Consider the following 23,600-nt stretch of genomic DNA (forward strand, 5'->3'; position numbering starts at 1 on the left):
CTTATTCTGAGCAATTGCTTAGAACCCATGAGCAAACACTGTTAAATATTAATTCATATTTCATTACTAGAAAATGCAGGAATGGACATGTTCTTTCATTAGCCCCAATAATTTCCATTACTAATCCGACATATACAAATTAGAAGTAAATTACTCTTCTGTGGTATGGGTTTGTTTTCTTGATAATTCTCCAGGGGATTTGCCCCCCTGAACCCTATAACTGTTGCACGTCAAACAACCACGGGTGGGAGCTGCGTATGTGTGAGCACTGATTATCTCTTTGGCTTGAAATATATTTTTTTAAAAAAAAATGAGAAGTTCAATGGATGACATAAAAGATGGAAACGACATCTGCAGTAGAGTACTTACTGCATTGAAGTTGGGGAAGAGATTGACAGCTGCTGCAGTGTCCAGAGGGAATGGAAGAAAGGGTTTGATATCCAACGGAGGCTGCAGGGCTGGGGCTGGAGGACGTACCAGGGCTGGAAGAGCAGGGCTCTGGCATGTACCTCCTATACAAAGAAAGGAGGGGAAAGAGAAAAAAAAGTGAAATCATACATAATAGATTTTTAACCTGGTTTCATTGTATTGTAGATAACAGGCACTTAAAACTAAGTCATTTAAAGAATGTCAGCCATCAGTCTCTTTGGCTTGGCAGCCTAGCAGGAATACACACACACACACACACACACACACACACACACACACACAGCCTGCCAGGCTCTTCAACTGTGCTGAAGGGCCACTACTCTCTGTGGAGGAAAACGTAGCTTGGGCAAAGGCATGAAGCACAGGTTTCCATTCCCCCCCCCCCCAAGTCTAATCAGTTCAACAATACAGTGGTACCTCAGGTTAAGTACTTAATTTGTTCCGGAGGTCCATACTTAACCTGAAACTGTTCTTAACCTGAAGCACCACTTTAGCTAATGGGGCCTCCCGCTGCAGCCGTGAGATTTCTGTTCTCAGCCTGAAGCGAAGTTCTTAACCTGAGGTAATATATCTGGGTTAGCGGAGTCTGTAACCTGAAGCGTATGTAACCCGAGGTACCACCGTACAGATGGTTGTGTAACTTTGAGGACCTCACACTTTGGGTCTTTAAGAAATGATTCCGTGTCTTACTGCATACCCTTCAACCTTTCTCCGATGAAAACAGGGACATCCTGCCATACGCTCCAACGTTTGGAGGGTCTGTTACTGTCTTCCTCTTTTTGCCTGCCTGTGCTTAATGAAGCACCAAATAAGGTAGAATGAAGCCAAATAACCATCTGATTCGTCTTACAAAGCCACACACACATATAGGACCCCATGGCAGAAGGGGAAACAGCTTAGGAGACAGGTGGGGTTGGAGGAGAGAAGTGAGTGAGGAAAAGACTGAATACATCTCCCATACTTTTATGCTCCATATCGTCCCTCCTTAAGCAGTTTGTCTAGGATTTCGTTTTTGAACACTTGTGTCCCCCCCTTTTTTTTTTACACTCAAGGGGCTTCTGGCATATATTCTGCATGGGAAAGTAATATAATATGCAACTTGAGTTTTCTATTGTTTCCACAAAGAAGTCCCATTATGAACAGAAAGAAAGACCTCTCGGTTTTGTGTATTTAATAATAATAAAATGAACATTTGTGTTTAGAACACTTTTAAAGGTTTTCTCTTTGCTCTTAATAAATGAACTAATGTTATTTCTCCAAACTAATTATGAGGCTTTACAGTGAACTTTAAAGGCTAATCTTACCAAGCAGCCTGAAGAACTGAGTAAGAACCTGCTCTCTTAAAAAGGAACAAAATGTGGTGTTGAGCTATTCTCTGAAATTCTGTCCAAAACAGTTCTTCAGTATAACTGAAGCCCTATAGACTATTGTCACAGGTTAGGGTGATCAAGAATTGCAGTGTCCCCTGCTAATGCTGCTTCTGAGCGTTCCCTGGGACCCAGATGGAAATGAAGCAATTCCTTTGCATACTGATAAGCAGGCAACTGCTAAACATGGACCTCAATTTTTCTTGTGCTTTGCCCCCATCACAGACCACAACATATTCAGTTGTCTGAAAGCTGGGAATATTCAAGTCCTATCTCTGCTTACAATGACTCCTGTGTTTTTTGGTATAGTTCCAGAACATCAATTCACAGCTAATTAAGATTCTTTGAATCCTGTGAAATTCTTAAAATATGCCTGTATTCTCTTAATCTGACAGGCGGGTAGCAGACTGCAAAAACTGGCAGGGGAGTGTCCAAAACCCCCCCACCTAAACAATCAAACAAACAAACAAACAGAGCACCCCACAAACAAAATGCAGTGGTCATTTTCCTCCCTCCTAAAAATACTCCACTGAAGGATAAAGAATGAATAGAAGGTAAGAAACTTGATTCCTTTATATAAGGTAAGAGGTTCTTTTCCAATTACAATTCTTATATAAAATAATTGGATGGATTCACTTCGAATGTGTTAACTGCAGCCAGAAAACCTCTTAACCAGAGTTGCATTTTAATACATCTAATTGAAGGCTCACAGTAAATGATTGAATTAACTTGCTTATATCAAATTATCAACTCTCCTACTTTTGGTAGGAAATCTGCTGGAGACGAAATTATGTGACAACACGCTTTTCCCATCTTTTCAATTGCTCTCTAAAACACCTGACCAAAAAAAAAAAGTTTAGCGAAAGGGAAGCATTGGTCTTATAAATCAAGTATATCAATTTATGGCTCATATTTATTTCACATTGTACACTGACTTCCATGGAATCTCTTGTGATTTACAACACTTGTGAAAGTGGAAATTGAATCCGACCTTTAGAAGAGCGTCATTATGGGAGGGGAAGTGATAAAAGAATAATACAAGTCAGCACTCATCTTAGGCAACCAGACAGTCATTTATCAGCTGCTTAAATATTGGCTAAATTGACCTGGGGGAGTCAGAAGTATTTAAGGCACTGCTGTGAGAAACTTGGCTACATAGACTGTTACTTTGGTTCAGTACTTCAGTGCAATATTGTAATTGAACAGAGGAGATTAAATAAGAATGACTGTTATAGCATACAGAAAAAGGGCAGCTAACCCTGTGCCCTCCATATATTGTCTGATCCCTCTCCCAAGACCCCAAGCATTAGCTATGTTGACTGGGGCTCATGGGAGGCCAAATCCAACAGAATCGTGGACAGCCACAGATTGGCCACTCCCAATAAAGAGGGTTGCATCTAAGATCTATGGGTTCTATTTACATTTTCAAAAAAGAGAAGGCTCTTTGGTCATTGAGGATGATGCAAGGGTTGGTTGTAATCTTGTTTGTCAGCACTAATCTAATATCTTGGGATTTGACTAACTGAACAGTGGGAACCTTGAGAATTTCCAGGCAGATGGGATAGCATTTTTATAAATCCACAGAGTTCACAGCAAGAAATTCCCAGATATCACCCAAACACTTTGGCCATGATCTCTTCTGCATCCAGCAGAACACCCAGAGCACCTCATTTATCAGAGCCACTAGTTGCATTAGGTACAAAATACAATCTGAAATTTCAGTGTGCTTGCCTGACTGCTTGGCCCTTGGATCATTAACAAACTAGAACACTCAATGACACACAATTGCCAATACAACTCAAGTGCGTATCTTAGGGTTTATCCAAGCCTTGTCTGACAGTAATACACTACATCTGTGTGGCTCCTGGACATATTGGTTGTGCCCGTGTCTGTGAATGACAAATCTATTTTGGAATATCACGAACTTGGCAAATCCATACCCAAGAATATCACCAGCAGTAAAAACTCTCATTTCCTTCTTGTCCCAAAGATTTGCTCCATGCTTCTTACCCAAGTCACAGCAGGTACAGCCATATGTTACGGTCCATGCAAACCTAATGGCTTAAATATGTGTTAGCTGGCAAATCCTTCCTGTGAAATAGACATAGGACTTTTCTAATCAATGAATGTGTGTCTAAATGTACCTCCAGTTTTTAAAAGATTTCATACTGCTGGCATATAGATAAAATTAAATGAGGGAGATATGCAGGACAAATGAAGCGACAGGACAGCATATCCACCAAGACTCTTTCCTTCCCCATCAGAAATCTGACAGTTTTGCCTGAACTTGAACTTATGATTTATTTTAAAGACATGATGTCTGAATGGCAGCAGGTACAATGACTCACTCTAGCCTGACCTTTTCCCAGAGGGAGGGGGGAAGCCTCTGTACAATCCCAATAAGAAATATACACCACACCAGTTGCTGTGCTCTTAGTTTCTCAAGTAAAGGGCAGGGGGGCATACTAATAACCTTGATCATTTTACAGCATCAGTATTGGAAGACTCTTCAAAAAAAAATTAGAAGTTAACAGTCACACAAAAACATGTAAGGAGTGTGTGTGAGAGAGGGAGAGAAAGGGGTATTGGCATTTACTTCATATACACTATCCAATTGGATAGTGTATAACAACTACACAACTATATTCCTGCTAGGAGGAGAATGGCATTTTACTATCAATTCAAAATTGCAGTTCTAGCTCTTGGAAAATACAAAACCGTTATGCCTTAGCTGAAGCAATATTGCCTGGATTCTTAACAATGGAGCAATTGTTTGGAAAGTCCCATACCTACATGACTTCTTACATAAAGTACACAGTGATTCGTGCAGCCAAATTCTAAGCATGCTTACTCAGAAGCATATCCCATTCTGCACAGTTGGACTGACTCTCAAGAAAGTGTACATATGATTTCCACATTAAAATGCATCATTTTAAAAAGCAGCACGGGGAATGGATTTAGGCAAAATCAAACTCTGTCTGAGTGTAGGAGATACTTTACAAAACACTGGTACCTCGGGTTACATATGCTTCAGGTTACAGACGCTTCAGGTTACAGACTCTGCTAACCCAGAAATAGTACCTCTGCTTAAGAAGTTTGTTTCAGGATGAGAACAGAAATCGCGTGGCAGTGGCACAGTGGCTATTAGCTAAAGTGGTGCTTCAGGTTAAGAACAGTTTCAGGTTAAGAGCGGACCTCCAGAATGAATTAAGTTCTTAACCCGAGGCATCACTGTACTGAAGGTTCCCTGTAACTTCCAGTGATTCTTTCACTTCTGTTTTGATGCTACATCAGGGAACCAAGGGCTGTTGATCTGAGGGCTATGACAACATTCCAACTATGGGATCAGATACAGTCTAACAGAACATAAAATGTTATGGATATGTAAATAAACAAGATGCATGATATTTCCACAGCAGTAACAACTTGAAGCTCCTAAACTGACTGCGACATTAACAGATATAAAAAAATGCAAAGTGGCAGCAGTTTTCCCCATGTTTATGTAAATTGATTTCAACATACATAATACATGCACACTAAGATAACAAACATTTTAAATGTTGGGCATTTGATTCTTACACAAATTGCTTTTGTTGCATCTCAAGTAATTTGTATTTGCACTATTCAGTTATGTCCATGCGTGCATAATATATTTGCAAATGGCAATCACATCTTTCCACCCTTCTCTAGTTTAAAGGGTTAATTCAAGCGCTATTCCAAAGAGCTTGCTACGGCACTCCTCTTTTGATTGTCCTTTGTAAGTATGAAAGCAAAGACAAAAGACCTCTAGGACAAGAAAAGTCCAGTACATTCTGAGTGCATTGATTTTATCATTGTTCATAACTGCTCATCAGTGTTCCACTCTTGTAAAAACTATTCAAGTTTTTTAGCAGTAAGAAGTACTATTTACATCTCTCCCCTGCTAACCGTTTGTTAACATCTCGGACAGCTGTATGCACCATTTTCTGCTGTGTGTGAAGTAGATAGAAAGAAGAATTTGCTTCTGGGGAATCTATAGATCCTATCACTGTGAATGTGCCCATTTCTAAACTCTTTCCTGTCAGCTGTACGATTAGTCTCAAGAAGCAGATATCTTATCAGAATCCTTCTCTTATATAAAAAAAGGACTCAAGACAGAGCACTCATTTCCACGTTGCAGTTGGACTTAGTCCAAAGCAGACTTATAATAGACTGGACTTGCCAGCCCATATTTTGTAAACCCAAGGATTTCAGTCCTAGGATTTTTAAAGTTACTATCCTCTGAAATTCCTTAAAAAGATGGAGCAACCTTATAGTGACATTTACATGTTCAAGTCAACATTAAAAAAATAAAATCATTTGTACGTAAGTACAAAGTTTTTAACAGCTCAAAATAAATTAGCAGCCAGAAGAACACTAGCTCTGCAATAATAAGACCTATAAGTTTCATTACTTCAGACTGTGCAGCTGGATTCAGAAAATGAAGCTTTTACTATCATGAAGAAACAAAGAATGGCTATAATTATTTTTCCTTTGGACAGAACTGGGTGAAAGTTGCAGACATAGTAGCCCCGCCTCAGGGGGAGTGGCTCATGAAGGAGAGTGGAAATGGTGCCATCCTGAGTTGTTGGTGGCAAGTCTGCAGGTATGCGTACCAATGCAGTACAGTGGTACCTTGACTAAAGTCCAGTCTATTATAAGTCTGTTTCGGGCTAAGTCCAACTGCAACCCGGAAATGAGTGCTCCGTCTTGAGTCCTTTTTTTATATAAATCGGGCCCAGCTGCTGTTTTAGGGGTCACTTTTCATCATCTGGTTCCTGTTGAGTGTGTTTCGTTTGTCAATTGAGCCCCTCGCTGCTAATCAGAGGCTTCCTGTTGAGTCCTGAGCACCCACGCAACACAGAGGTGATATTTGGAGGTTTTGTTTTTGCTGTCTTTTTCGCATCTTGGTTTGTGTGGCTTTTTCAGTTTTTTTACTTCATTTTATGGGGCTGACCTGTGACCGTCGCTTGTGACTTTGTTTTTGTGACTTGTTTCTGTAACTGTGTGGAACCCAGTTCAGCTACTGGTTGATTGTGTGACTGCATAAATGGATAAAAGGCCCCCCCCCAATCCAAACAATGACTATCATCAGTGCACGTAAGAAGAAGAAATGTTAATTTTTTTATCTACAATACTGTCTTATTTATTTTATAGTACAGTACATTGATTATTGCCTTCATTTTATGGATCAATGGTCTCGTTAGACAGTAAAATTTGTGTTGAATTACTGTTTTAGAGGGTGTTTTTCATTGTCTAGAACGGATCGATCCATTTTCAATTACTTTCTATGGGAAAGCACGCCTTGTTTTAAGTCCGCTTTGTTTTAAGACCGGACTTCCAGAATGGATTACGGTCTTAAATCAAGGTACCACTGTGACCACCAACAATTCAGAGTCACACTATCTCTGCTTCATTTAGCACCAAGGAATGCAGTGCCACCACTCAGAAGGTGCCACTACCTTTGCCTTCCCACTCACAAGCTACAGCTAAACCTGTCAAATTGGATAAAACAATCCACTTATTTTGTACTGAGCACCTGGGCGTATTCCCTCATAAATAGATCAATTCCAGGATTTTTGTAGAACAAGAGCACTGATATTTTGCTGAATTTCCAGCATAGTTCCCAATTTTGACTGCATTACACAGTTCTTGAAGGGGGAGGGGACATAAATACCCTTGCATGTCTACCATATTGCTGCCAGCCGCTGACCCATTTGTAGTATGCAGCTGCACATCTACATACTTAAAATTAGCATTGATAGCAGCCACGAAATTAAAAGACGCCTGCTTCTTGGGAGAAAAGCAATGACAAACCTAGACAGCATCTTAAAAAGCAGAGACATCACCTTGCCAACAAAGATCCGTATAGTAAAAGCTATGGTTTTCCCAGTAGTGATGTACGGAAGTGAGAGCTGGATTATAAAAAAGGCTGATCGCCGAAGAATTGATGCTTTTGAATTATGGTGCTGGAGGAGACTCTTGAGAGTCCCATGGACTGCAAGAAAATCAAACCAATCCATTCTTGAGGAAATCAGCCCTGAGTGCTCACTGGAAGGACAGATCGTGAAGCTGAGGCTCCAATACTTTGGCCACCTCATGAGAAGAGAAGACTCCCTGGAAAAGACCCTGATGTTGGGAAAGATGGAGGGCACAAGGAGAAGGGGACAATAGAGGACAAGATGGTTGGATAGTGTTCTCGAAGCTACCAGCATGAGTTTGACCCAACTGCAGGAGACAGCGGAAGACAGAAGTGCCTGGCGTGCTCTGGTCCATGGGGTCACAAAGAGTCGGACACGACTAAACGACTAAACAACAACAACAACATCTTCCATATTGCAACTAGGTTATATGCTTGCAACGAAGCTACTTTTTCCTCTTTCTCTCAAGTGTTTTCAATATAGAAAGTGTGTATTTAAAATGTTGCTCCACTGTCTCTGTGTTGGATAATGATATTACAGGGGGTGGAGAATAATGGAGCCACATATTGATTGATCACATGAAGAAGCTATTATTTCCTGACATCTAGCTACAAGTGGATGTGTTTCACACTTGAGAGAGGGAACGAGAGGATAATTTTTTCAGAGGTTGGAAATGGAGCAAGACACTTCCAAAAAAAAAAAAAAGTATGGAAAAAATGAATGCCATTTTTTCAACCCTTTTTTTGTTAAACTGAAAACATCTGAAACTTTCAACTTGCCATTGACTTTGTCATCGTTGAAGATAAATTATTGTTCTTGACTAGCCTGAGTAAATTTCATTTTTCCCTCTATATATATACATAATTAATAATGATGGTTTGGCAGAGCAGATATTAACTTTCCAGCTTTATTTCTGAACAGCTCTTTCCAAAGAACGTGGACAGAAAAAAATGTAAAATGTATGAACGCCACTATGGAAAATTTTAAAACTGTTGGCATTTCCATGTGACATAAATTGTAAATCTACATTTTTAAAATATTGATGTCTAGGATTTGCCAACATATCAACTCCCATGTCCCTTCTCTTTTTATTCATTATATTCTCTTGTGTCTTAAGAGGTAAGTGAACAAGACTTTTGTTTGTTTCACATATATATGCTTTCCCTACTGGCTTCTGATTTAGGGAATCTCTGGAATGGATAACCTGCAATTCTCCAAGACGTTGCTATGCTATAGCTGCCATAATCCTTGACCACTGTTCATCCTGGCTGGTGCTGATAGAACATTTGGAGGGTCAGATATTTCTACCCAATGTATGCATGCACTTGTAAATGTACCTGCTCACAACATGTGCTGCATGCATGTTTGGATGAACATGATTGTACACACATCTCAGTGCTAATTCACTTGGCATTTTGGGGTGGTGATATGCAGTAAAACAGCTTGGGTTTTGGGTAGATGGTGCACAAAGGAATCACTTGACCATTCACTGGCATCATACAACAACTAAAAAATACTCATGTGAATCTTCAATACCCTTGGCAATGTTGAACAAATTATTTTCTTGGAAAATGTGGCATGACTCATGCTCTTAACAATGAAAATGACATAATCATTATCTATTTGAAACATTCAAACATATTAATATAAAGCCACCTTTCATACTATTGTCGTTTGCTAATTAGAACGAATGATAGGCATCTGATGTGTTTTATCTTAGCTTTGACTAGAAAATTAAATTAATATGAATTCATTTCTACTGAACTGAATTGATTTCTAATGGAGCTGGTGTCCCTGTTCCCTTCAATGCTGTAATTCTGGAATATGCATCTAAGTATATTGGACATTAAAAAAAAAAAGAACTGAACGCTGAGAACACCAAATCCTCCTCCTCTTCAAAAGACAGTAGGAGTTCCACATACATGCACCTATGTTTCACAATCCAACCACTATCCAGCAATGGCACATTATTCTCACCTTGTTGGACATCTGGTGTCTCCCCCACCCCCATAGTCATTTAACAAATGCTTAAGTTTCATATTCATCAATTGACAGATAACACGAGAGCTTATTGTAGTTCCTAATCAAGGAGGGTTTTTTAAACTGAAAATTTGAAGTGGAGGCAACACATGCTGCTCTTTATCCCACATGACTGTGAAATCATCTGTGAAATAAGGAGATCAAAAGAAGAGCAGTGTGTTCCTTTGTGGACACATTGTGTAATTATTTTGGTTGAAACAGAGCATTGTTCTCCGGGTACAAAAGCAACAATGTTGTTTTGTTTAGGAGAGAGACAAGAAATCCAGAAAGATAGTACCTGATATTTTGCAAAACCTCTTAAATATTCTACAGATCGAGTTTTTTAAACAAGGACTGCATGGCTTTCTTCATGATGAAAGTGTTCCGGATTAGATCCTCTGTTATTTACTCTGAGCCTAAGCTGTGGTTCAGCAAATAAAGCGTTAAGGTAAACTGCAGGGAGGAAAGACGTGAAATAATAGCTATGTTTGCCCTGCACAGATCTTGGCCCTGTCCCTGCTATTTAGGCTATGCCAAAAGGGACTGTACAATAATTGCTTCCCACTGCTCCATGCTCTAGCTCTGCTGTTTGAAGAAGTGCTATTCTCATGGGGGTTGGAAGAAACATGTACTGGCAGGAAATGCTAGCAGCTAAAACCCAGCTTTCACATTCCAAATGGATACTCATCCCAGGGCTTATTAGCATTTGAACTTTCTTAAAAAATTATATATATATATTTTAATTGCCAGCATCTTATCTTAAATATCGTTTGATACTTGGATTAGGGTTGCCATATTTCAAGAGGTAAAAATATGGACACTCCCCCCCCCCAAAGTTGTTGAGCCAGAAAAGGTTATCTTAGATACATAAATACACCAGACCTGTATTGCTGAAACTGTCAAAAGGAATAGACAAGAAAATGGGTAAAGAAAAAAGAGAAAAAGCTTTGATTTTATCCCCTGCATCCTGCAACATCAAAAGAGGGCCAATGTGGAAGAAAAATATACAGCACTGTAACATCTAATCATCCATTTTTTAAAATATACCAATTTATAAGTTACATAACCAGTACAGAATACTGGGCCGGCCAGCGCTATGCAGTTGAAATGATCAAACTTCCATTCAGTAGCTCATAACAAAAGTCCCACACTATTGTTCAAAAGTTCTAGTACCTTTGAATGAAAGGATATATGCATATGATCTTCAATTAATTCCACTCCAGGGAATATCAGCTCCAGGTCACCTGCATGCATCCTTGTTGATTTCAAGGGACAATTCTATGTGTCACACACACACCCTTAACAAACAGAACTTTCAGATTTTAACTCTCACACTTTCCCCCTCTTGAGTTTTGCCAATGAAAACAGTTCAGACATCTGACTGAGAGTCATTGTGTGTAAAACAGTGAAGCAATGACAGATCAGCGATGAACCCTGATGTGAGAGCAATGAGTCGAACTCTTACAGTCATCTGAGATCTAACACAGGGATTGACAATTAACTCTTATTTTTTCTCCTACTCCCACAGGCAACTTAAATAATACAAATGCTAGATTGTTCTTTGACATGCTGCTAGTATATATGACAAAACAGGTGGGCAGAGTGAGCCTGACCCAACAGCTCCACTGGTAAAGAAAGAGAAGAGATTGCAGGCATCTTTGCTGCCTGCAAAGATGAACTCTGTTGGTGGGCAGGCCTCATATGCTGCAGAGGCCCTTGTTATGTGTACAGAAAGCTCTGTAGGCAAAGATCTACCATGAGTATTCCTGCTGACAATAGCTGGTGTTACAGCACACATTGGGATGGGCAAGCTGAAGGCAGCCTTTTAATCTCATAAGGCCCCATTATTCACTGGTGAGGCGCCCCCATCTATGCCAGCCTAGAATTGCATACCTCCCTCAAGTGTCTTGGAAAAATCAGGACATCCTGGTTTTCCCCCCTGTAAGAGCACAGTAGCCTTTTTGGTCACAGTGATTGTATGTGATTTCACACCAAGACACCCCCCCCCCAAAAAAAAACACACCTGTGGCTTTTTCAGGGCCACAATCTTGTGCAACACTCAGAAAATGTGTGAGAGCACAGCACTGAGAAATGTGTGTCTTTTGGGCTCTGTTATCTTAGATGGGAGCATGGACAGGAAGACATGCATCCTAGTTTTGGGACTCAACATGTTGGGGGTATGGAATTGGCATAAATAATTATCACACCATTGAAATCTGTGGGAAACAGTTACGAAGAGAATTGGATGCACACAAGGGGAAAACAAAATACATCTAACACCTTAGCTCCTGCTCTAAGCTAGAAGGACTTTGGATGATACACCACCCTATAATAATGTTTATTATTTTATATTATTATGGCATTTCATTAGCATGAAGTAAAAACATTTGCATAGCAGCGGTTCCACTGGTGGCTGGACTAGATGGCCCTCGGTGTCCCTTCCCAACCTACAATTCTATGATTCTATATTCATAACAAAGAGGTTGCAAATGAGTCATTAACAATTATGACTATACACAAACCCACCAAACACTACATGCTCATCTGACTCACTCAAGAATCCTGAAAACTACAGTTTACAACTTGTAGCAAACTTAAAAGCTAGTTACCAGGAATCTTGGGAGGAGGGTGCTTCAAATGTGTGGTGTGTATGCAATGATAATACAAATTCCCTACACCTGCTAAATACACCTTAAACATAAACATTAAAACCCAATAAATCTATTGTTAGTCAGTGTAATGCTACATTAATGTAAAGGTCTTGTACTTTGTGACACCTATACGCAAGGAAATCAAGACGCAGTAAATTACTTTCCTCCACAGATTGGCTTAATAGATGTTGGAAGTATACCCTTGATGGTTACACTAACATAGTTTCTTAGATTAAAAGAACAGACAGGACAGCTATAATACAACATTGCATTAGAGAAGGGTTTTGTACAGAATTGCTGGCCTACCTGGCAGCATGTCAGTATGTCAAATCCCCAGTCCAGGGTCAACCAACTTTTCCAAAGTCCAAACCAAAGCAACAGTACTGCAAAGATCCTGGAGTATACAAACTGAGGTCCATCAACATGGGCAGTTGAGCAGACACAGCACCTCAGCTTTGCTGTCCTTTTTCACTTTGCATGCTGATTGCAGCATCTGGACTTGATGAGGCATGTGACCCTTATCTGTTCTGAGCCTACTTCAGCTGAGGAATCACACACCTCCTCTCAGAGCTAGTTAGCCCCACCCGACCAGCTAGGGAGCTGGGCTATGGGCCCTTGCCTACTTCAGCCAGCCTCTTAGAAAGCCACTCCTGCTGCTCCCTACATGTCAAAGCCTGCCATGTTCGTGGAGACAGGGCCCCCTCTGGCTCTTGGTGATGGGTCCTGCTGCTCTGGTTCCTGCACACTGACCCCCATCCCCTCGTCATCTTCCATCACTCTGTAAGTACTGCCTATACCAACCTCTTCTTCCCCAACCCCAGCTTGCCCCAGTGTGTCCCACTCATGGCTACACCCCCTCGCCAGGTTCCTATTCCTCCTCCCTGTTGCTCTGCCAGTTCATGACAGGTTTTCACCAGGTACTAATTATGGGCTTACAATTGAGCATGAGAAGACAAGCTTAAGTTGTTTACAATTGTTTTGCATATGTGAAGCAAGCTGTTTCATTATTTGTGCAACTGTTGGTCTTGAGTTAAGAAATATTGCTGTAAGTTATTTCTAGTAAAGTCTTTTGGAATGTATTCACAGGGTTGTTGTTGTTTTTTTTAAAAAATGATCATTAGTGTTGAGATGATTATCTAGTATTTTTATGTATGTAGCATCTATAATGCTGTTTATAGCTAATTTACGAAAAAGTAAAAAGAACAACATCTACCCTCACATCAGAGTGCAGTGTGTGTGTGTGTGTGTGTGTGTGTGTGTGTGTGTGTGAGAGAGAGAGAGAGAGAGAGAGAGAGAGAGAGAGAGAGGTGAGACAATGCCTCACCTATTTTCTTCTATTATGGCATTTCGTTGTATTTAACTAAATATTGTAGGCATCCAACAAAGTGGTTTCAAACACATCACACATTTAAGGCACTTTTAAAGCACATGCACTCAGTAATCCTGGGAACTGTAGATTACCCCACCTCCCAATCTGCAGTTCCTAGTACTCTTACCAAACTACACTTCCCATAATTCTGGATGGGGAAGTAAACATATAAGGCTGGGGTGCTGTTTATGGAGTTTTTTGTATCCTTATTTTAGAGTTATGTGGAAATGGCTCTTTGGTTTTGTATTTTTAATGTATTATTTACTGGTTATGACTTGCTATGTTGTAGTTACAGGGGTTTTTTTAATGTTGTATGCTGCCTTGAGCATGGTTTGAATTGTGGAAAGGTGGTATACAATTAAATAATGTATGTATGCCATCAGTGATCAAGACAAATCCCCACCACCATTAAATACACCTTAAATATAAACATTAAAACCCCAGGGGAGAGTTTGCTAGCAAATCTATTGCTAGATACTGTAATGCCACATTAATGTAAAGACATTGTATTTGTTGACATTTAAAAAAGCTTTGACCTGGCAAGTTCCACAGTTGGTTTTTCCTAATATTTTTATAAAGGTCATGTTTATGGTATAATAAGCACACACGTGCAAGAATTGTTAATCAGAGGACTCTTATATCATCAGCAGATTTTCGAAGTTTCTCCTCCACTGTCTTCTGAACATAACTTGCTCTTTCAAGAGAACCACAACGGGATTAAAAAATGAAATTATTTTTTCCTCTCTTATGTTGCTATCATGTTTTGAAATGAGTGCTGTGTTATTGTGAATGGAATGTTACACTGTCTACTCAGAAGTAAGTCCCTCTGTATTCAATGCAGCTTACTCTCAGGTAACTGGGTACAGACTGGGCAGCCTTACACTGCAATCCTAAACATTTGTACTTGGAAGTAAGTCCCACTGAGTTCAATAGGGTTTACTCTCTGGTATGTTCCTGATCATTCTCAGTTTCTGTCATCATCATCATCACCATATCCCATCTTTTCCCCCTCAAAGGGATTCAAGGCAGCTTATAGCTAAAAAAATAATTTCATTATTCCATTTATCTGTGGAAGGTGTTGTACACAATCCCTTCCTTTGCGTATTTTTTCTTTAAAACAATCCTGCGAGGCAGGTTGAGCAGAGGGATCCGATGTAGATGTGTATATGACGTCTATGCGTGCAGCAAGATTAAGCATGGGAGAAGCTTCCTGATGTAGAATAGGATGTCGCTATTTTCACCTGAGAAATGTTGGAAAGTATGTAGGATGCCAGCAACTCCAAAGCATATAGCAAAATACTAAGGGCAAAATCAAGCCAAGTTAAGCATTTTCAATCCCTTTATTTCAACAGGAAAACCAACCATGACCTCAGTCAAAGGGACCTAAAAATGGTAGGATTGGGCCCTATGTTTATTCAGCTAGTTCAAAACAATCAAATATTCATTGTTTTTGTTTTGATTTCTTTAGAATTGAGCACATTACTTTATTATATACACGCTGTAACTTGAACCACCCTGAGCTGACTAAAATATGGATTAAAGTAGTGTTTAAAGGTATCATTTACAAAGACACAATAGAGTACTTATCTAACTGAGATGGCGGGATAAGATATTTCGGGGTTTGTTTGTTTTTTACTAGTACTTACAAAGGAAAAACCTGAATGGGGCCAGAGGCTGGATAGATTTCACAATGGGATTAGACATTTATAAGGTTTTTATAAGTTTTGTAGTTAGCTATCACTTACATTTACAAGTGTTATAAACATCTATGCTGTCAGGCATAAACTAGTCAACAATTGATGCGGGTTTCGAAATAGCTTTTTTCTTTGTTCAACAATTGTGTTATTGGGGTTCTGCCAAATCAAGGATCTGAAATTGACTCTCTGGCTCCGGTTCTCTCTCAGACTGAACATAAGCCAATAGTTACAAGGCCCAAGCTCAGCCATGTCAAATGGAACTTCCTAAAGGCTTTAAATGGTCCTTTCTCTCTCTCAGGACAGGAGCTAAGAGTAGACTGCTATTCCACAAGTGTTTTGCTCCACATTCTGAAAGGTAATGGGTATCTTCTAGGCCACCTCCATGTCTCCATGACAGAAGATGAGTTCCATAGGATAACACAACATAACACAACAGAGAAGGCTCTATTTCACACAACGGGCCACCCTTTTTGGTGGGACTACAGGGAGGACCTCCCCTAGAGACCAAAAGGCTTGGGTAACACCTTGAATAGGTGACGCAACACCTTCAACAGGGTGTCGAAGCAAACATGCAGCCAACACAGTTCTATTCTGTATTTTTTAGTTATGCTAAAAAACCAATTTGCCAGCATACTTATACCGCAGTTTCATGTTTTATGGTTATTGTATTTTAGTATTATTATAAAGCCATGTACTTTATTATTTTCATTTTGTGAACAACCCAGTGAGCATTATTATTGGTCAGCCAATATAAATTGCTGTAAATAAATAAAACATATCAATAGTGCACAGCTAGTTTACTGGATCACCCACCTCACAGTGCAGGACCATCAACATATTAAGTGTGCAGATAAACTCACACCAGCAGACCACAAGAACATTATTGTGAGGTGCCAATATAACCAATAAACCAATAACAGTAGATGATGTGTGTAAGTAAACCAAGCTATGTGTTTGGTTGATACCTCTCCCCAACAGGCTGTGGAAAAACTCCAGAATGACCTCTTAAAAATGGTGGACTGGCAACAAAACAGCCAGTTCAATGTAGAAACACAGTTCAGTGGCAAATCACATGCTTTGTGTGCATAAGCTCCCAGGTGCCATTTTTGACATCTCCACTTAAAGGAATCAGGGAGGTAGCAGATGACAAGAAAGACTTCTGCCCAAGACCCTGGATAACCACGGCCAATCAGTGCAGACCAGCCTGGGCCATTATGGACCAATGGGGCTGATTCATATGTTTACATATGGTTGTTCAGGTTCAACACATGTAAGTGAAACACAATTTACGAATGAGGCAGAAACCCCCAACTTCACATGTGCAGCTCGAATTGGCGTGGCTAACCAGGAATGACATCTTGACAACAAAGTGGGTAGTGCAGTGCAAATGTTAACTCAGTCTACCAGCAGCAGTGAAAAAGGCAACAGAAGGATAATACGACATTTATATAACCAGTGATTAGGCCTGTATTTTGCATAGTGTGTACACATATTATTATTATTATTATTATTATTATTATTATTATTATTATTATTAACAACAAGAACAACAAAAATAGTAAAAACACAATACAACATCAAATACTAAAAAATAGGATAAACTTATCCTATCTCCTATCTCAGATCAACCCTAAAGCTGGAAAAGGGACAAAAGGGACAACAATGATCAAGAGATTGAAGCACTTCCCTTATGACATATGGTTTGGGAGGCTATTCTTTTAAAAGGAAAAAGGGGGAAAAGACTACTAGTAAGTACCCAGTGGAGGCTTAAAGGATAGAGAAAGAGGGAAGTACTTTTTCACACAATGCATAATTCACATGGATTTGCTGCCACTAGATGTGCTACAGGCTTAGATGGCTTTGACAGAAGATTAGGGGGGGGGGGGGTTTCATGTTTATTAGGTCAGTCATGGGAAGAGTTGAATGAGAACAGCCAATCTAATCCAGCATTCTGTTTTACACAGTGGACAACCTGATGCAGCAGTCTTCTCCCACAGTTGTCCCCTAGCAAGTGGTACTCGGAGTCATGCTGCTTTTTGATCTTGGATATAGTATCTATAGCCATCATGATTTGTAGCCACTGAAAGCCTTAAACTCCATGAATTTGTCCAGTGCCCTTTTAAAGCCATCAAAACTGGTAGACATCATAATGTCTCCTGGTAGTGAATCCCATGGTCTATGTATAGTATTATTTTCTTTTTTATTGCCATTATTTTCACAACATTCAGCAGCTACAAGCTATGGTGACAAAAATGGAACCTCCAAGTTCCAAGTACCAGTTGCTTGATGCAAAGAGCAGAAAGGCATGTTCATGTCAAGTCCTTCTATGGGGTTCCCCCCACCGAAAGTCTTTGTTTGGCCAACAGGATGTAGAACTATATGGACTTTCAGTCTGCTCCAGCAAGGTTTTGCTTATACAGTGGTACCTCGGTTTAAGAACAGCCGTGTCTACGAACTATTCAGTTTACAAACCACGCAAAAGTAGTGTCCCGGTTTGCAAACTTTACCTCGGTCTAAGAACGGAATCTGAACAGTGGAAGGGCACCGGTGGCAGGAGGCCTCATTAGGGAAAGCCGCCTTGGTTTAAGAACAGTTTCAGTTTAAGAAAGGACTTTCGGAACGGATTAAGTTCGTAAACCGAGGTACCACTGTATTCTTAAAATACTAACCTAATTATTCCTTCTGAACTCCAGACAGGGTGATCAATAAGACTAGGTATAAGCAGTAGTCAGAACTATCACAAAGGGAATCTACTGGAAAGGAAAGCTGAGTCTTATCATGTTTTGCACCAAAATAATTCCCACACAATTTCACTGTAGGATTGTCCTGTAGCAAAACGGATGATCTAATCTCAGTAAGCAGAAGATGCCAAACTAGATAATTCTTTCCCTACTAAAATCTGTTAAGAGTGCCTATATTAAAATGCACCACATTAATAAAAAAAACCTGATCCTTTTTCTTTTGCAGAATATGAATATGGAACATATCAGTGGGGTAAAAAAAAAAGCAAAACAAATAGTACTTTGACCAACACTGATACGTAAACGATTTCTTTTTTTTAACAAAATGTACACAACACTCCATAATGAAAGGATATGAAATTGAGAGGTTAACTAAAATCACACAATTTTTATTGAGAAAATGTGCAGATCAGATACAGCTTTCTCCTACGTTACCCCAACTGCTACTAAATAACAAGAAAATGATGATGATTCACAATGCTACAAGCTCACGAAGCAAAATGACAAAATACTCTCCCTTCTGGACCAAGTAATGAGTTACTTGAAACACCACCAATTGTTAATGATTTAGAATAAAACCCTTTCATAAACAGGGCTGCTGTCCCTAATGCAGTTGACACAAAGTGTGGAAGAGAGGCAAAGAATTAGCTGACAGCAGAGCAACATCTGGATATATGAGTTGAGAGTCATAAGAGAAGAGAAAGTGTATTTTTAGGAATAAATATAGCTCAGCTATTGGTAAGTGATGCTCCCCACTAAATTCAATAGCTGATACTGAAGGAGGAAAGGGATAGGGAAGGAGCATACTTTTGACTTACCGCTGGCACTGGCTTCACACATAATGATTTACTCAGAAAACATGTAAGTGAAGACATTATACATGCATCTTTAAGAACTCGCATTCATATACATGTATCTGGCCCAATCTGTTGGAGTTACAACAGTATATGAGCTGTGTCACTGAGCTTGTATACATATTTGTCTAGGCTGCAGGTTGTCTCCAGGGTTACCTGAATATTCCATCTGCTAGTCTTTGGAGAAAGTGACAATATGACAGTTAAACCGTTGCCTTGCTAGCTTGAAATTTATGTTCTTCTCAATACGTTGTAAATAGTTAGTCATTTATGAAGTTTTTTAATATGTACTTCAGTTGCATGTTGAATATTTTTTTCTGTCAACACAATCATCTGCGTTTCATATATCTTTACAAAAGTGTGGGAGGTGCAGGGGGTGGAGAGAGTAGGGAACAAAACAGAAATATTGAATTCTTCTAGGAAAGTGTTTCGGCTTCCACCTTCTTCAGCTGCTGTGATGTAAATTAAAGGGTGTTGTAACCGAGGTAGCAATTATAGAACACTGAGGATGGAATATTCAGCTGTGTTGCATTTGCTCTAACTGCTCTTTAAAGGTGAATTGCAGCAAACACCATCCGAGTGTTCAGTGGATTGTTGTTTGCTCCAATTCAGCTTTAAAGAGCAGGTTTTCACAAGGAAAACTCGGGAGCAAAAACAGGAAAGGCGCTCAGACACAGAGCTTTAAAGCACAGACCATGCCTAGAAAATGAGGAGGAAAGTGTGTATGATCCCTGAATTGAAGCCATGCGGTGATGTTAAGCTGTCAAACCTATATACCCATCTATATTGTGATATCAAGGCTGTGATTCCTTGGGTCGAAGTGGTTTGCAACTGGTTAAACCCCTATCACCATTTCATAGAACTAAATGGTCTTACAAAAAATACATAGTCAACTAGATAATGCATCATTATCAGATTTAATTTATATACCACTCACTTGCCAAAACGGCTTGTGAACAGTTTCCAAATACAGTATAAAATCAATTGCAAAATATGGTCACACATAATTAAAATACACAATAAACAATTGCATCAAAACATTAAAATGAGTATCCATAATTAAAATGAAGGGGTGAAGAAGCCCATTAAAACAGCATAACAATTAAATAAAACTTTGAATCCTGAAATATAATTATTTGGTACTTATTTTAATAATGCAATTAAGTTTTTTAACTGCATATTTGCCAAAATACAAGAAATCCAAAGTAAATCTTGAAAGCATTGCAACGGGAATGAGGGAAGCTCCAAAGTCCACTTTCCACCTTCAGGTACAGATGTTCCCCTGGTGTGAACAAGTATAACATATTTCCTCTTTGTGTCTAAATCTATCTGATTTAATTTCCATCAGGGGAAAAACTGGAAGTGCAAACTCTTGTACAAACTGTGCTGGGGCGGGTGTATAATAATAATAATAATAATAATGGTATGGTTGGATGTGCAGTATTTTGGACAGTATCTGTGTATTAAGACAGCAATGATGGAAGAAAAAAAATTCTGAACTACTACAGTAATGATTCTTTAGAAGTTCCTTTGCCATTTTCTGTTTCAGCTTTAAAGTAGAAAGTATTAAGTGACTGTAGAGGTACAGTCAGTGGCGTAGCGTGGGTTGTCAGCACCCGGGGCAAGGCAAGTAATTTGCGCCCCCTAACCCGTGGATTTTAGTAGGGGCAGAGAGCTGCGAGTGCAAGCGCGCCCCCCCCCAGATGTTGCGCCCGGTGCGGCCGGCCCCCCTGCACCCCCCACGCTACGCCACTGGGTACAGTCATATCTCGGGTTGAATGTGCTTCAGGATGAGTGCATTCAAGTTGCGCTCCGCAGCAACCCGGAAGTAATGGAGCATGTTACTTCTGGGTTTCGCCACATGCGCAGACGCTCAAAATGATGTCACGCGCATGCACAGAAGCGCTGAAACATGACCCGCGCATGCGCAGATGCTCAGACATGGGTTATGTTTGCTTCTAGATGCGAACGGGGCTCCGGAATGGATCCCGTTAGCATCTAGAGGTACCACTGTATCTGTGTCTGGTGTGTGTGTGTGTGTGTGTGTGTGTGTGTGTGTTTGCATAACTTATCAGTTTCACTGCTTCTGTTTGCAGCCTTTGCACACAATTCTTCGATCTTATAAATGGTGTGGATTAATTAATTAATCCTGAATCCTGGTGGTGAATGGGAGAAACTAGAGAGAGACACAGCCCCTCCTCCTATAGATGAAATTGACAATTGGTCTTATAAGAGTGCAGATCAATTTCTCCACCACAGCCAGGGGAATTCTCTGGATTTTCCTCTCCAGTGAGTGGGCACAACCCAAGTTAACACCTGGCAGCCACATTTCAGACCAGTCTCAGTTTCCAAGTATTTTTCAAAGGCACACTCATGCAGAGCACAGTACAGAATGTATATTGCACAACCATGAATTACCACTTCAGTATCATGTCTATTTGGAAAACAGCACAGCTAATGCTGTCATCAGCTGTCACATGGGAATCCTGGACCAGCGTGGACTCAAGAGCACAGCCAAGTTCTTGTGCAACTAAATTTCTAGATTGGGCAGCTGGATATACAAACTGTTGGGGAAACAAGAAGGAAGACGGAAGATAAACACAACCCTTTTCATGAGACTAGAAGGTGCCATCATAAAAGATGAGTTTCTCTGTGGATATGTGAAATCATAGAATGTAACAGCAGAAATCTATATGGAATTAAAGGAAAAAGTTTTGCACTTCCCTAATGAGAAATACATGATTAAGTGAGGGGAAATGTACACAAGCGTATTGGCTCCATCTCACCGTCAAGTGCCACCAAGTAGCACCCATTCCATCTGACTGCAGAAGAGGAAGTGATGGGAAACAGGGGCCACTCTAGGTTTTCCTCTCCCTGAACCCTTTTCATTCAAGCTGATAATTTTGAAAACTTTAACACTTTTAAGAACTGGTGCCTGAGCTTGCTTGTTTTCATCTTCTCTCCTCCGCCCTTTTCCTTTTGTGTTGTGTCTTTTAGAATCTTGACGCTCCAGGCAGGGACTGTGCTGTTTCTTATTGATTTTATGTAAGGTGCTCTGGAAGCAGAGCGGGGCAAATAAACAAAAACAAGACATTTACAAAAATGACGGGTTTCTGTTCCTTCAGTTTTGCCCTGCTGCAAGCATCAAATGACAAGCTTTGTCTCTATTCAATTCTGGCCATATAACTAAACTCTTTCTTCTCCTGTAAAGCAGTAAGAAGTTATGTATTCAGAGAAAATTCATACAAAAGTGTTTCATGAACAGATGTTAATATAATTTTGCTACACATATTCATGAGTAGCTAAGTGCAAAAACCACTGATATAAGAATGAGTGTGTGTGTGTGTGTGTGTGTGTGTGTGTGTGTGTGGGCGCGCGCGCACGCACGCATTTGCGTCCCTATGAGGTATGTAATATAGCAGGCTAAAGTAAAAAAGTATAGGTACTTCCCCTTTCCTTGATCTCTGCCCCTTCAAAATACATTACAGTATTATCATTTCTTTTTCCAACAGCTTTCACCTTAACCAATAAGATTCTATATCCTGTAGCCAAGCCCCCCTCCAGCATTCTCAATACCAGTTTTACTACATATACTGTGTGGATTGGATTGGATATCTGCATGCAATCTCATGCAGAATACTAACCTTCATAGAATTAAATGGTTTGGGGGCTTTATTTAATAGGAAGTGCCATGAAACCTGCAAAATTTCCATACTGAATTCATGTGAAATCCATCTTTCTGAAACCTTTTACAACTTGGCTTTCCAGTTCAGAAATGCTTGAGGTGTATAGTAATAACAACATAATTGAATCAAGTTAAAATCGTGATTAAAACTATAAAACATGGTAAACATTAAAAACCAAGACTATGTTAGTGCAAAGCTGCATGTGCACTTAGAAGAGAGGTAGATGTGCAATCGAATGTGCCTTTAACATTTTTTGCTTTGTTTTAAATTGAAAAAAAATGCCTTGTATATTCAACCATGCATGTTACTCTGGCTGTGTATGCGGGTCTCCCCACCAACAGCTTTGCCATACTGTGGTATATTCAACGCACTAAATTGATATATAGGTACTGATATCAAAGTGCCCCAAAGCTTGACAAAATGGAAAGCCTTTTAAGTGTCTCTCAAGCTATGGATCTGTTGTGCCTTTTAAGGAAGAGAATTCCAGCGCAGGCAAGACTTCAGATATTTAGAGGGGAAAGCAAATCTCACTGAAAGGTCCAAAGGCCTGCTCTTGGATATGCTGAAGTTTAGATTGCAGGAAAAAAAGTTCCACTGCCTTTCCATCACATTTTTTCATATATATTTTTTCAACTGGCAGTGCTCATACTGTTTCAGTTGAAAAGCACTACTCCTGAAAAATAATCACAGATAGTTTGATGCACAGGATATGGAAAGATTTTTTTATTTAGATTATTTGTGGTGCTCTGCTCCACATGCCAAAGAAAATTAATCTCAGAAAGGGAACCTTGCTGAATCTACAGATCTTAGCAAAGCGGAGAATAAATGGGAGAAGGTGCTTCAAGATA

The 23,600-nt window shown here is 39.8% G+C and overlaps 1 protein-coding gene across 18 annotated transcripts in view; it reads right to left on the reverse strand.

Moving 5' to 3' along the window:
- Positions 1-23,600, reverse strand: part of ZNF385D (zinc finger protein 385D) — a 554,298-nt gene that overhangs the window by 137,422 nt on the left and 393,276 nt on the right. For 15 of the 18 annotated variants that reach the window (XM_083468253.1, XM_083468266.1, XM_083468263.1 and 12 more), the window contains one exon: positions 370-512. In XM_083468253.1, coding sequence (XP_083324379.1) covers positions 370-512 — 143 coding nt within the window. Of the gene's footprint in view, positions 1-369; positions 513-12,711; positions 12,737-19,030; positions 19,183-19,222; positions 19,251-23,600 lie in introns of those variants that run through there. The other 3 variants (XM_083468260.1, XM_083468258.1, XM_083468261.1) reach the window with 3 other exon arrangements.

The sequence above is a fragment of the Podarcis liolepis genome (assembly GCF_965112155.1).
Source record: "Podarcis liolepis genome assembly, chromosome: 12".
Taxonomy (NCBI): Eukaryota; Metazoa; Chordata; class Lepidosauria; order Squamata; family Lacertidae; genus Podarcis; species Podarcis liolepis.